The sequence below is a fragment of the Zonotrichia leucophrys genome, chromosome 1 (genome assembly GCF_028769735.1).
Source record: "Zonotrichia leucophrys gambelii isolate GWCS_2022_RI chromosome 1, RI_Zleu_2.0, whole genome shotgun sequence".
Classification (NCBI taxonomy): domain Eukaryota; kingdom Metazoa; phylum Chordata; class Aves; order Passeriformes; family Passerellidae; genus Zonotrichia; species Zonotrichia leucophrys.
Window position 1 is genome coordinate 95,603,861 of NC_088169.1, and position 14,257 is coordinate 95,618,117.

Here is a 14,257-nt window from a genome sequence, read left to right on the forward strand (position 1 = left end):
TATGCATTTTTCACACATACCGTGCACATTGACTATATATATGTGTATATTTATGCAGATATATATGCATATACATATATGTTTATGTATATTTGCATTTTTCACACAAACCATACACATTGACTATATATATATATGCATTTATATACGTATTTATGTATATTTGCAAATACAATGGGATGTGTTTAGAGCACACCATAGACATGCACACACCGTTTCACGGCCGGCAGACGGGCACACCCCTCGGGAGCCGGCTCCGGAGCTGCGGGAGCGGTGCGCAGCGAGGGGACCCACCGGGCGGACGGGTTCCGGAGCGGCCGGTGCGGCGGTGCCCGGGTGACCCTGGCGCTCAGGCCCTTTAAGGCGCTCCGGCGCCTGTCCCTTTAAGGCTGGCCCCGCCCCGCCGCGCCAGCCCAGCGCGCCCCGGCGGCCCCAGGTACGGAGCGCCGGGGGAGCCCCGCGGCCCCTCCGGGCGGCGCCGGGCGGAGCGCGCCGGGGGACGGGGGACGGGCACGGCCGGGGGCGCGGGGCTCGGGCCGGGGGCCGCGGCCTTACTGTCCCGGCGGGCGGGCGGGCGGGTGTCCGTGCTCTGCCGGGCCGGGCTGGGCCCGCGGGGGAGGCGGCGCTGGCGGGTGGCAGCCGGGTCGGGGTCAGGCGGTCGCTCCGCCCGGCGCTCACCCGCTGTCTGTGCCGCCCCGGTGCCAGGTGCAGGCGCGGCGGGATCGGCGCCGAGCCTCTCTCCCTCCGTGCCCGGCGCCATGGCCATGAGGGAGCTGGTGGAGCCGGAGTGCGGGGGCTCCAACCCCCTGATGAAGCTGGCGGGACACTTCACCCAGGACAAGGCCCTGCGGCAGGAAGGACTGCAGGGCCCGCTGGCCTGGCCCCCCGGGACGCCCGAAGCCGCGGCCGTGAGTATCGCGCTGCTCGCCGGGCTGGCTCTGGGGGATCTCGGTGCAGCCGGTGTCGTGTGGTGGTTTCTTGGGGAAAAGGCCCAGGGGCACCCGAAGCAGGGTTGTAGGGTGAGGGCACGTTTGTGGACGCTCAGGGGATGTTGGCGGCTGTGGTGAGCTGTGTGCCTTGCTGTCACAGGCCCTAAGCCAGACAGTAGTGGGAGGGGGTTGGACAGGATCCCTCAAAGTGTTGCTGCTCCCTTGGCTGGCAGCTAGTGCAAGAAAAATGTTGACAGGCTAAGCTCAAGGAAGAGGAAGATACAATCTAATTGGGTCACACTGTCTGTGTAGAGAGGGGCATGGGATCAATGTTGACACAATTGCCCACTATCCCCTGCAGGTATCCAAACCATTGGGAGTAGCCACTGAAGATGAGGTAAGAACAGATTTATTGGTCTCCTTGTAGCTTTTGATTAATCTTCTTAAAGTTTTTCTCGTCCACACTGTTTGTTATTTTACCCCTTACCTGATGCTAATATTTTTTTCTGACAAGCCCTTTTCTCACACTCCCTGGCTCTGCCTGTTCATCTTCTGTGCAATGTTTGCAATCCATCTCTGTCTTTGGCAGCTGGTTGGAGAGTTTCTGCAAGCTCAGAATGCCCCTTTGCTGTCCCGTGCACCCCAGACCTTTAAGATGGATGACCTCTTGGCTGAGATGCAAGAGATTGAACAGTCAAGCTTCCGACAGGCCCCTCAGCGAGGTGAGGGGAGCTGAAGCAGGTGGAGAGCTGGAAAAGATCTTCATGTTTATGGCTAGGCTTCTAGCAGCGTGATTCCTATCTATTGATCTTTTCTGAGATTGTATCTGGGCTATTGTTTCTGGATTTGGGCTTCCCAGTACACTGATCTGGTGGAACAAGTTCATTGAGGATCAATAAAGTACTCAAGGGACAGGAATCCGTGTTGTAAGAGGAAAGGCTGAGGGGTCTGGACATTTTAACCTGGGGAAGAGGAGTCTGGGGAGCAGGGGGTGGAGTGTTTTGTTGCTGTCTTCAGCAGCCATGGTCAGGATCTTCACAGCAATAGTCAGGAGAAGGACAAGGGGTAATGGACGCAATTTGTGGAAAGGGGAGCTGACTAGGTGTGTGGAAACATTTCTTCCTTTGGAGGAGGCAGTTCAGTGCTGGAACAGGTATCTAGGGAGGCTGGGGAATTGGCAGCCATGGACAAATTCAGAAGTTACCTCATAAATGCCCTGAACAACCTCATCTCTAACTTTCATGTTAATCCGCTGTGAGAACTCTAACAACTTCCAGAGACTCCTTCCAAATGAAATATTTCTGTGATTTTATTCTAACAAAGAGAAAGATCAGAGGTGATTAGGGCTAGCCTAGAACACATAAATGATGCCTTTGAGTGCTCCAGCCCTCACTTCTGGTTTTTTTCCCCTCATGTAGCTCCAGGTGTGGCAGCCTTGGCGCTGTCTGAAAACTGGACCCAGGAATTCTTGGCTGCAGCAGATAATGCTGGTGATGTCTCTTCAGATTACAATGAGGCTGACTGGTCACAGGAGTTCATTGCTGAAGTGACAGGTGAAGTGTCCTTTTTTGGAGTTACTGTCAAGGTGATGTCCAGTCACATGCCTGTGGGAAGCGAAGAGCTCCTGACTGTGAAATTGGAGTATTGCTTTGGGCCCAGCAGGCAGTGTTTCCTGTAGCAGCCCTAATGGGGTGGGGGATAGGAAAGCTGCTTTGTGATGGTTTTATGGTTAAGTCAAATTATGAACAATGATGTGTGGAAGCTTTTATTTAGGTGCAAGGGTCTTTTGCTGTTAACTTAGGTTATGTAGGGAATTTTGGAGAAGTGTGCTGTTCAAACTGCTTTTTTAAAAGTGATGATTTAACTGATGCAAGTTGGAGATGGCCTTGTACTGCTTCTTAATTACATGTTTTCTAATTCCCTCTTGTAAGGCTAAATTTGCCTTTGGTACAAAGGTAAATTCTCTTTAGTGTGCTTTGGTCAAATATTTTGTGTCAGTTGTATGAAGGTGGAGGGATGTTACAGTCTGGAAATGTGCAAAGTGAGTGTTTCTGGCCCAAAGGTTAAGCTTTATTCGAAAAGCCATCCTGTGTTGATTATAGATCTGGCTCTGGAATAGAGTCCTGTTACCACACGTGCCCTAATCTGGAAATTATGGAAAAGAAACAAGTATATGCTATTTTCCAGGAGTGGCCACTGTAGAATGCTGGGTAGTTCCACTCTTTGACCTTCACTCTTTACATTTCTGAAAATATAAATTAGAGTTACAAAGGTCTTTGAGAAAGTTCTGATGAAAACCTAGTGCTTGTAGGCTGTGCTTTTGACAGAGACTTGTAATGCATTGCTAATTTTCTTGACCTACATAGTATCCCACAGGGAGCAGATTAATAAGTTGTGATATTGAAGTAGAAAATCACACATTTATCATCACCACAGTGGCATCTGTATTAATTCACTGTCTGAACCAAAGGCTTGATTTTTAAATCAGCATAAACAAAAGTAGAAGAAGCAAGCATAAACAAAGGTGTGCTGGTCTGCCTGTCTTAATTTTCTCCCTGTTTTTCCTTTGCAGATCCACTGTCTGTGTCTCCTGCCAAGTGGGCAGAAGAATACCTAGAGCAGTCAGAGGAGAAACTGTGGCTTGGGGAGTCAGAAGATCAGTCTTTGGCAGATAAATGGTGAGTGTGACTTCTCAAGGCAAGCTGTTGCTGCTAGGCACTTGGGTGGGTGAAGCTTGGAAAGGTGATAGAAATCTGCTGTGGCCTGACTTTGACTGGTGTTCTCAGGCCTTTGGTGTCACAAAAAGGCAGAAACAATGCTTGCAAACTGAAGTTTTTAGGAGTGTAGCTTTTCTGTTCTCTAGTTCCAGGAACACACATTGATCATGTAGGCTAAATTATCTCATGCCTGATGCAAAGCTCCTTAAAGTAACTTCAGGAGTGAGTTCAGGAACTTTTTTCCTGCAACAGATGCTTTTTACTAGACTGTACTAGTTGTAAACTTTGATCATGTAATTCTTCCTATCTGACAAACCACTTGCAGCCTTTCTCTGACATATTTATGGGTTCAGCCTTCTTCATATTATTTTAATGTGGTTTTTTGTGGTAGGTTAAAGATGGATCATCCCTTTGTAGGTACTTGTTGGGTACAATCAAGTTTTTCAGTTAAAGAAGCAAAACACACACAAGCAATTTGGGCTTCTAAGATCTTTCCTTACAAAAATTTTGTATATTTGGACTCTCATTGCACCTGGCTCTTGGCTTCTCTGATAACTTTCTGCAAATAATGGACATTCCTGAGTTACTGCCACCAGTTCCACAACTTCCCCAAGATTTGGAGGTAGTGGTACCACTTCAAAGTGGTCCTATCCTGCTGTAAGCCAGGCAAGACATATTGAGTTGTGTCATTGCTGTAAGCCCTCGATCCTCTGCAGAGCTGATGCTTTTCCAAGGCACTTTTCCTCTTCAGCGGGCATGACCTACTTTCTTTGTTCCTGGATATATGACCTTGTTTCTGGTAGTGCTAAAACTTGCAATGTCTGATGGCATGTGAGCTTGGCAAGGAATCCAGACTGCTCTGCAGAACTGTGCTGACTCTGTAATTGTTTAATTCTGCTGCTGTTTGTGTTAGTCGCTGCACAGCTAACATAGTAGTAATTTTGAACTTTTACGGATGGATAATGGTAGTGAATCACTTAGGAGAAGCCCAGAATCTTTGAGGAGGGGCTGTATCCCTCAACACTGTTGTCTGCCCCGTTGTGTAGACTCTTGTTAGTGAAAGAGTTTGCTATTGCCTGGTATCAGACTATCTTTTTCCCTTTTACTGCCTTGGAACACAGGTATGAGGAATACCAACCTGAGGATGATCTTAAGAAAACTGTTACTGATTTCCTCTCCAAAGTGGATGATCCGAAACTCAAGAATACTGAGGTGAGAAATCTGACTGGGGCCGAGATTAATTATTACTGTGAATTAGTAATTAGGTAATTAGTAGTAATTATATTACTATGAATAAAGGGTGTGGGGAATTGAGATGGCTGAAGATAGTGAAGGAGTAAAGCCTCCTGTTGTCCCATGTTTCCATTTCTTCCCTGATTCCTGCGAGTTGAGCTCTACAATCCACTTTAGATGTTATCCATCTCCACTCTTGTGAAGTCTGGTCCTTCCCACCTTTCTGGGCCTTTTGTGCTCACTCTGCAGAGAGAAGCCCTCTTAGTGAAGGAGGGGGGCATGGGCTGAGGGCTTGTGGGCACAACATCTGCCCGGCTCCACCCTTGTTTCATTTCTCTGCCGCAGTTCCTAAAGTTTGTCCGCCAGATCGGAGATGGGAGGGTATCGATCGAAGCTAATCAGGTGACCCACAGAGACCAAGATCAGGCAGAGCAATGGGCAGCTGAGTTTATGCAGCAGCAGGTAGGAGCCCCAGGCCTGTATGCTTTGAAGGAAGAAAGCATTTTGCCACAGTGCACAGTCTGGGAGCAAAGGAAAATGGCAAGTCCAGCTCTCAGCAGTGCTGAGGGAGACAAGGGAGGGGCTGTTGGGCTCTTAGCAGAGTCTAGCCAGAAGATGGGAATGTATCTGGACAGTTTGAGTTTTCTCATCTCCCACAGCATCTGTGAGGAAAAGGAGATTCAGATGAATTCGTTTCCACTTCATAGGCCATCAGTACTTACTGATGGGGAGGAAGGGTCACTACAGACCCTCCTGCTGTTTTGGGATGTGCCCTGAGGTTGCCAAATTCTAAAAAGAAAGGTGTGTTTCTGTTTCCAAACTCCCAGGGGGCATCCGATGCCTGGGTGGATCAATTTGCGCGATCTGGGAACATGTCAACTCTTGATACGGAATTTGAGCAGGCAAAGGCTGCTGTGGAGGTAAAGCTGGCTGAGAAGGAGGGCTGGGGTGCCAACTGAGAGCCTATGGTAGGGTTACCTCTCTCCTTTGCATGCTCTGAGGAGGGCTGGAAACATCCAGGAGGGAGTTCTCTGGCATGTCTATAGATGTGAGTTTATGGCCGAGGTACTCCAGTCACACTTTGTTCTCCCTTCAGTCAGATGTGGAGTTCTGGGACAAACTCCAGGCAGAATGTGAGGAGATGGCCAAGAGAGATGCAGAGGCTCACCCTTGGCTCTCTGAATATGAAGACCTCAGCTCCTCATCATACGACAAGGTAGGGGAGAACAGGGTCTCTCAGCCCTTGCACTGTGATGGGCTGCCCTGGGGAGACTGGCAGTGCATCTGCCTCGCTCTGAGCTCCACAGACTCCAAATGCTGCTGGGATTTATTCTCACACTGATGCTTTGCTGTCACACCCTTGTCCCAGATCATCTATGGGTTAAAAACTGTTTTCACTTGGGCTTGTCTGCAAATGCTTTCTGGTTCTTGTCCAGCACCAAATACCAGTGAATAGAGGGATTCTTTGAGTTCAAGTGTTGTGTCCCCTGGCCCCATCCCTGCCCCCCATCTGGCCCCATTCCCCTCCAAGCTAATAAGATACATACTAAATGTATGTATCGTATAAATACATACTAAATACTTTTGTTTCTCTATCAACTTACTCCAGGTTTGGTTTGGGGGATTTTTCCAGCACAGAACAGGCAGGAGGAACCACCTTTGTTCTCTGATCTGCTACAAATTAGCAATGAGGATGAGGTGCTGGCTAGTCTGCATCTGGAGTGTTCCTGATGCAGCAAGACTAGACTGAGCTGTGCTGTAGAGTGCTCTTCTCTCTAAGCCTGTCTCCTAGCTTTAGTCCCTGTGTGTCCGTCTGTCCTGCTAGGGTTACCAGTTTGAGGAAGACAATCCCATGAGGGATCACCCGGATGCATTTGAAGAGGGTCGGAAGCGCTTGGAGCAAGGTGACCTCCCCAATGCTGTGCTGCTCTTTGAGGCTGCAGTGCAACAGAAGCCAGATCACATGGAGGTGAGTGGCTCAGAGATAACAGGCTGAGCTGTCAGGACAGCTGTCCCTGCTGTGTTAGGACTTGTGCAGGGTGTATGAAAACACCTCATTTTTCTGAGGCCCTGGGCTTGTAGCTGATCTGTGTGAATCCTCAGGGAGCCTCTGAGGGAGGAGGTTTTCAACTTAAGGTTAGTTACAGGAAGCACAAAGTCGTCTGGCTCAGAGCTATGTAAAATATTTGGAGCGCATGAGGCTGTGCATGGAGCCAAGGCAAGGAGTTCTCATCTCTCAAGTTGCTTCTGTGAAAGTCTTTATTGGCATTGTAAGTTTGGAGGAGCTTATGGTGGATCAGTGCTTTCTGTATCCGTATTAAAATCTAATTCTGAGAAGCTCATTAGACTCTTAAGTCTTTCATCTAGGTGCTAGGAAAAGATGTGACCCAAAAAGATTGGGTGTTTTCAACAGTCTTAATTGAAGTTGTGGGCCAAAGAAGAATTTTTACTCTAAAGACAGAGTTCCAGCTCCTTGTTAAGTGAATACTTTTTTCCATAAATCACTTCAGCTTCTGCAGGATGAATTGAGAAATGGAATAGCCTGTGTGCCTTTTTCCAGGGGTAGAGAACATGGATATTCTCAGGAAGAATGCAAATACACTCATGTGGTGCCTTTCTGGAGTGCCTGCCTCAAGGATCCAGGGCCGTTAAATTTTCAGCATGTCTTGTTCAAGCCCTGCTAATTATATATGACTGGACATACATAATTTGATTACCCTGAGACTTAAATATGAGTGACATTTTGGAACAGAGGTTCTTGGCTTCTAAGAATGGCCGTCTAACTTTCTAGGGTACTGGTAATAGGTGAAAAGTAAGCAGAAGGTTTGAAGATTTTGCTTTAGCTTTAAAGTGGTCAAAAGGTGTTAATACCCTTCTAGAACTGTTGCTTTTTTCTCATAGACAGTGTGGGCTGCAGGCTGAGCATGATGGAGAGGTAATTGAAACCTTAGGGGAAGAAATCTTGGCTATTTCTGACTAGCTGCATTGGAAACATTCTGAATTCTTCAGGAAAGGAATCTTGGGCCAATTCTGGCTAGCTGTATTAAGAACATTCTGAATTCTTCTACTGTGACTGCAGAATGTACAGGAGAAGCCAAGACTTCACAAATGGTAAAGTGATCAAATAGACATGAACAATTGCGCTGAAGGAGATGTCACGTTTGCTTTGGTCCAAGTCACAACTTTACCTTGAATCTCATCAGCTCTTCTGCTGGCAGAACACTGGATTTTCTCGCTGGTCAGCTCTGCTTGAATTGTAGCTAGCTATGTATGGTGAGGCACGAGAGATTCAGGGGTGTAGATTGCCTTCTGCAGGGCTTCTGTGTCTTTGCTAATGAAGCAATTTCCTTCCTTGAGGCAGTGGATACCTCATTTTGTGACTTACATTCAAAAAGCAGGTACATCATGTTGACAGTCCCCAGCTGTCTAGTCTGTTTTGGACCAGGGGTGTGGCTATCAACGTAAAGTGAACAGATACTTTGGATTTAGTGCCTAGTTAAATATTCCTTATATCAACTGCTTGGAGGTGGAAGTCATTTTCATGTACTGGTGTCATGATGTTTGGAAATTCAGTAAAATTAACAGTGCTTCTACTTTCAGGTCTGAAAGTCAACTCTCCAAGGTTACTACTTGCTAGTGGACCACTGCACAAGTACATACAGCTGCCTGCCTCGGGGGTCTCCTTATTATTAGCACTGCTGCTATGCCATTTTGTTCTTGGGAAATAGGAGATCTGCATTTTCCTCCTTCCTCTGCAGTTTGACCACAGTTAGAAGTTAAAAGTGGAGATTCTGTGATCTAAAAGTGTAAAACTACCAACAGTTGCTTTATGATAGATTTCCAGGTAGACATTCACTTCTGTTCACTATAACAATGCCAATTTTACTGTCTTTGAGGACTTATGTGCCATGACATCTGTCTATCTTTTGAGAGGAACTTACACCTGTGGCTAATGTGTATACTTTGGTCTATTTGATCTCACTCTAAAACTGTGCAGGATAATATACTGGATTTAATCTCTGTGTTAGTGGCTTTTTGACTGATTTTTTTCCTCTGGAAGTCTAACTTTGTACATCTATGTCTTCCCCAGGCCTGGCAATATCTGGGAACCACCCAAGCAGAGAATGAACAGGAGCTTTTGGCGATCAGCGCTCTCAGACAGTGAGTGTTGCTGCAGAGCTGCTGAGTGTGGCTTCGTGTGTAGTGCCACGAGGGCCACATGGCTGTCACGGGATGCTGTGTCTTGATTGTTTCACCCCCTGTGTCTGGCTGTCTCCTACACTGATTTAGTGCTGCATTCACGTCTCTTTCTTTGCCCTGCAGGTGCCTGGAGCTGCAGCCTGGGAACCTGACAGCGCTTATGGCTTTAGCAGTGAGCTTCACCAATGAGTCCCTGCAGAAGCAGGCATGTGAGACCCTGCGGGACTGGCTGCGCCATAAACCGGACTATGCCCACCTGCTGAACAAGGAACCCGAGGAGAGTGTCTCGGGGACAAACCTGGGGCCTTCCAAGCGTGTCCTGAGTTCCCTGCTCTCTGAGTGAGTTATTGCTACTGATTGGGCTCAGACTGGTCCAGGCAGGAGCAGAGCGAGCAGCCTGAGGCCGACTCTCTCCACAGCACACCAGTATCCTGTTCTGTGCTTTTCCAGCTCGCTGTTCATGGAGGTGAAGGAGCTGTTCTTAGCAGCTGTGCGCAGCAACCCCTCCACTGTGGATCCTGATGTCCAGTGTGGCCTGGGTGTCCTTTTCAACCTCAGTGGCGAGTACGAGAAGGCTGTGGATTGCTTCAGTGCTGCACTCAGTGTGCGCCCCAATGTAAGAAAGGGGCAGACTGGGGGTGCTGGAGGCACTTGAAGGTTTATGGGTGAAGGTTTGGGTGGAGGTGCTGCGTGTATGAGAGGTGCATATTTGGAGTGGAGGAATATGACAGACATATGGGGAAGGAGTGGTTGGCTTGGAGCTTTAGGAGATCCAGTTCATCTCAGCCCTTTCTCTGTGCCCATTCCTCCAGGATCACCTTTTGTGGAACAAGCTGGGTGCCACCCTGGCCAATGGGAATCGGAGTGAGGAAGCAGTGGCCGCATATCGTCGGGCCCTGGAGCTCCAGCCGGGATATATCCGCTCTCGCTACAACCTGGGCATCAGCTGCATCAACTTAGGGGCCCACCGGTGAGCACAGGATGGACACTTCTGCTGTGACCTCTGTGTCTGGGGGACACAGACTGCCCTAGGTTATGAGGGCAGGGCCACACTGCCTGCAGCCTTCTCTTGGCACAGGGGGATAGGTTTTTCCTTGAGCCAGGTCTCATGAGCTCTCAGAGAACCAGTCACACCTGAGATAGCTCTGCTACCTACAATGGCATAAAATTAGCAGGATGGCTTCTGAGGTAGTGTTGGAAACAGAAAAATTTTTATGAAAGGCAAAATAACAAAGCTTTTTCAGAGAAAAACCTGAGCCAGGGGCAATAGGTTCTTGCTCTGGCTAAAACACTCCACAAAAACAATTATTTCCTTTGTTCTTTTTCTAGTGAATTACCTAGGCAAGACCTTTTGGCCGCTGTCCAGTTGGCAGCCCCAGGTCTGAGGTGAAGTCCCAAAGATCCTATGAGATGTCTTTTTACCAAATTGAGGAGAGAAACTTCTGGGCTTTTTTCCTTTTCAAGCAGACAAAGAATAATTTGGTCACTCTGCCAATAGGGGGCACATTCCTACAATAGGAGAGCAGAGCGAGTGTTTGGACTCTGCCCAGAGATCCAAGTGTCATGCAGTTACAGGTGGAGTAGAGGCCATCTGACCTCCTGATTCTTCTAGGGGGAAAAAGAGGGGGACCTCTGGTTCTGGAGTGGGGTAGGATCTGGGAAGAGGAGGGAACTGTTTTGGAGGGGAAATACTTTAGAAACAAATGGGGAAGGGAGTGTGAGATGGTTCATCTTTTCCACTGAGCATGTGAATGTTCTCCTGTTGACAGTGAGGCTGTGGAGCACTTCCTGGAGGCTTTGCACATGCAGCAGAAGAGCAGAGGTCCGCGGGGGCAGCAAGGAGCCATGTCTGACAACATCTGGAGCACCCTGCGCATGGCCCTCTCCATGCTGGGGCAGAGTGACCTCTATGGGGCAGCTGATGCCCGTGACCTGCCCACACTGCTGAAAGCATTTGGCCTCCAGCAGTGACTCTGGGATGGGCTCCCCTGCGAGTGCAGCAGTTGCCGAGCCCAGCAATGACCTTTCTTAGGGAGAAAATGTTCCCAAGGGTTCACACACATCTTTGCCCTGGTAGGGCAGATCATTGGCCACTGTTTATTTTTAAGTACCCCTCTGGTGAAGTGTGCAACTTCCCCAGCCTGTCTGTTGTGGCCTGAGCATTTCTGAACGGTTCACATTATCACCTCCATGACGACTGACACTGCTGCTTCACAGATGATCAAAGTGGGGAAGACAGCAGCATCCTGCCCTCTTGCCAGACTGCATTTGCAGTAGCGCCCAGCTTGGCTGTGAGAGCCATTCTGCAGACTGCCCACAAGGGCATGTCTCAAGTTCAGGCTGCTTTGGAGGGATGGGACTGCTGTTTCACCCAAAAGGGTGAGAAGTTGTGGGGTTTGAGCATGCTTCCCCATGTATGTGCTTGCATGTGTGTATATGTGGGTTGCTAGGGAAAACTGGGGCAGTAGTCCCCTTTTCTGGCCACTGGTAACCTCATGGTACAGCCAGATGCCACTTTCTCAGTGTCTTTTCATGAACCTTTTAAGACAAGCGTATTGTACTGATGCTGGAGACATGAGTGGAGGCCCTTGCCCTGCCAGGGTAAGGGGAGATCCCAGAGTTCAGGCTTGAGAGAAGGTGATAGGAATGAAAGTCTGAAATGTAACCTCTTCCAAAATATGGTGGGGAAAGGGGTGAAGTCTTAATTTTCTCTTGCTCATCTATCATTGTTTTCCTTTGTGTGAAAGTCCCCATCTTGCGTGTAACTGAATCTTGTTAATTATAAATATCTGTATATGATTCTATTGGGTAAAATGTTTTTTAATTGTAAAATATTTTGTATAATAAAGGTATAAGCCCACTACTTTTCAAAAGATAGATTAGACTCTCTCTCTCTGTTTCTCTCTCCCCTTTTGACCCAGGTTTTGGTTTATTGATAGCTCACATGCAGATGAAGCTTAAAGGACCTCTTTTTGCTGTAGCCCCAGGCTTCAGTTCAGTGAGCCAGCAGAAGAGCTTCTCTGTGCCAAAAACTCTTTTTTCTTGCTCAGGTTTAGAGGTCAGTGATGCACTTTTTTTTCCCCACATTCTGGCCCTCTGCAGAGAGGGAAGTTGTGTTACATTTTATCACCAGTTTAAGGAATCTGACTGCTGCAGTAATCAAGGCTGGGGGCTTAAATAGGAAGGACTGCTCCTTCCTGTTCCATCAGGGACATGTTTCTTCATACCTCAACCTCACAGGCTTGTTTTTCTCTCTCTGCTGGAGCAGAAAGTGTGTGCAGAGGTTAGTATTTGCTGTATATTTTCTGAGCTTTATTTTTCCCTGTATCTCCCATCCAACCCTGTGGCACTGAGACTACACGCCCTGTTCTGAGACTGCTGTAGTGCATGCAAAACAACCTGCTGCTTTTGCTGTCTGAAAGGAAGGGAAATGCTACTTCTGTGTCCTGCTTGCCCACACTGCTGGTCAGCAATGTGTTTTGGTTTTTACTTATTTCAGTTCTCTGTCAGATTCTTTGCTTGGAGAAAGAAAAAACAATGCCTATGTTGTGCCTCACTTGCTGTCTAGTTGTTCTCCCTTCCCCACTTCTCTCTGCTGTTCTCTCACTGCTGGTTCCCTTTGCCTCTTTGGTGCACCACATTCCTCTCTGTTCATTTTCCCATTACCATTCCTTGGCTTTTCCTTGTTCTCATCCTCAGATTTTCTTAGTGCTTCTCCTCTCCTAGGTTTCCTAGTTGCCTCAATTTCCCTTGCAATATCACTTAAACTCTTGACTTTGTGTTGGTGTCCTTCCCTATCCCACATTTCCATCCCTGTCTTGGCTGGTAGTTGGCTGTTACCATTTGTTCACTTTCCCTGGAAATTGTTCTCACTTTTTTCCCCCTGTCCCTGCTAAATTATTTCACAACATCTCTGCTTTACCTTTTGCTGAGGCTGAACCTTCCCCTAAGCAGAGTCCCTGTTTAGTCTCCCCAGGGCTGAGTGAAGATTGAGCTGCCTCTCTCCAGGTCCTGTGTGCCTGTCCTGTTGAGAGCTGCCTTTGGAAGTGGGCTGTTGATGCAGTGAACACCAGCTGGCTCACTGGACCTGCATTCTGGTTCCACACACCATTTTTGTCAGTGCTCTGCTGCTCTGTCTCTGGTGTCCAAACCCAGCTTGTGCTAATGCTCTGTGTGCATCATGGTCCTTGTTTGCATTTCTGGCCACATCCATGTTTTCTGTTACCAAGCTCAGTTGTACAGCAGGGGTGGGTAGCAAGTACCAAACATTTTGGATTAATGTAAAGGCAGTGAGGGATATTTGCATGTCCCTAATCCAACCCCCTGCTCACAACAGGCCTAACCCTAATGCTAGACTGGGGAGTTGAAGACCTTATAAATGATGGTGCACTCCAGTTTTTTCACTTCTCCCAATGCTCAGAACAGTGTCAGGGTTATCACCACTGAAAATTTGTAAGAGATCACAGCATGACCTTTACCAAATTCTTGGGCTTACAGGTCACTAACCTTTCATAGAGCCATAAGTGAGTGATCAAAGAGGGTAGTTCAGCACATGCTTTTCCACCCATATTTCTTAATATGTTTCTGCTGTATTTCTTCCTTCAGTGTTGTATTTATTTGCTGCTTAAGAGCCCAAGAAGTCATAGAATCTCTTGGTGATGGCTTTACGCCCCAGCCAGAAAATGAAAATGTGCTTTCAGGTCCTTATACCTCTAGCCACAGTGCTCCTTATAAGCTCCATCCTTGTCAAGGAAGTGGTTGTTCTGTCATTGTTTATTCTGCTTCACCACTGCAGTTTCCTCTCTTGAGCTACTGAGCCTCATTACAATTCTGAGTTTTCTTGAGTTGCAACTCCCTGAGTTCAAGTTTTGGGTCTCAGGCTCTTACCTGTTGTGCCTGTGTGTGCTGAGGTCTTTCTGGTCTGGAAGACCAGACCAGCCCTTCTCTGGGGGAATGGTCTAGGGGTGGTGACCTGATGTGAGTCTTCATGGGAAGAGCATCAGGCAAGCAGATAGCAGCTAGTCTCATTTTCTCTAGGAATCTACTGTTTGAAATAATGTCTGACTCAGAAGTTGCATCAGTATGTTTGTCTTAAAGCCTTTGGTGAATTTTTTCTCTGCCTGTGACTTCTTGATTTTTAAACCACAATAGTGCCTTTGGTCTTCATGATGTCTTGTG

The 14,257-nt window shown here is 47.7% G+C and overlaps 1 protein-coding gene across 3 annotated transcripts; it reads left to right on the forward strand.

Moving 5' to 3' along the window:
- The first annotated feature begins 315 nt into the window (after positions 1-315).
- Positions 316-11,954, forward strand: PEX5 (peroxisomal biogenesis factor 5). Of its 3 annotated transcripts, XM_064723890.1 has the most exons (16): positions 316-436; positions 706-908; positions 1,291-1,326; positions 1,519-1,651; positions 2,348-2,482; positions 3,502-3,607; positions 4,768-4,858; positions 5,225-5,341; positions 5,707-5,799; positions 5,976-6,095; positions 6,705-6,848; positions 8,970-9,040; positions 9,203-9,418; positions 9,530-9,695; positions 9,892-10,049; positions 10,849-11,954. In XM_064723890.1, the coding sequence occupies exons 2-16, from the start codon at positions 759-761 to the stop codon at positions 11,048-11,050; spliced, it is 1,938 nt and encodes a 645-aa protein (XP_064579960.1). In that variant the 5' UTR covers positions 316-436; positions 706-758; the 3' UTR covers positions 11,051-11,954. The 3 variants fall into 3 exon arrangements, with proteins under 3 accessions (XP_064579960.1, XP_064579946.1, XP_064579953.1); XM_064723876.1 differs by lacking the exons at positions 316-436; positions 5,707-5,799; XM_064723883.1 differs by lacking the exons at positions 316-436; positions 5,225-5,341.
- Positions 11,955-14,257: the final 2,303 nt, after the last annotated feature.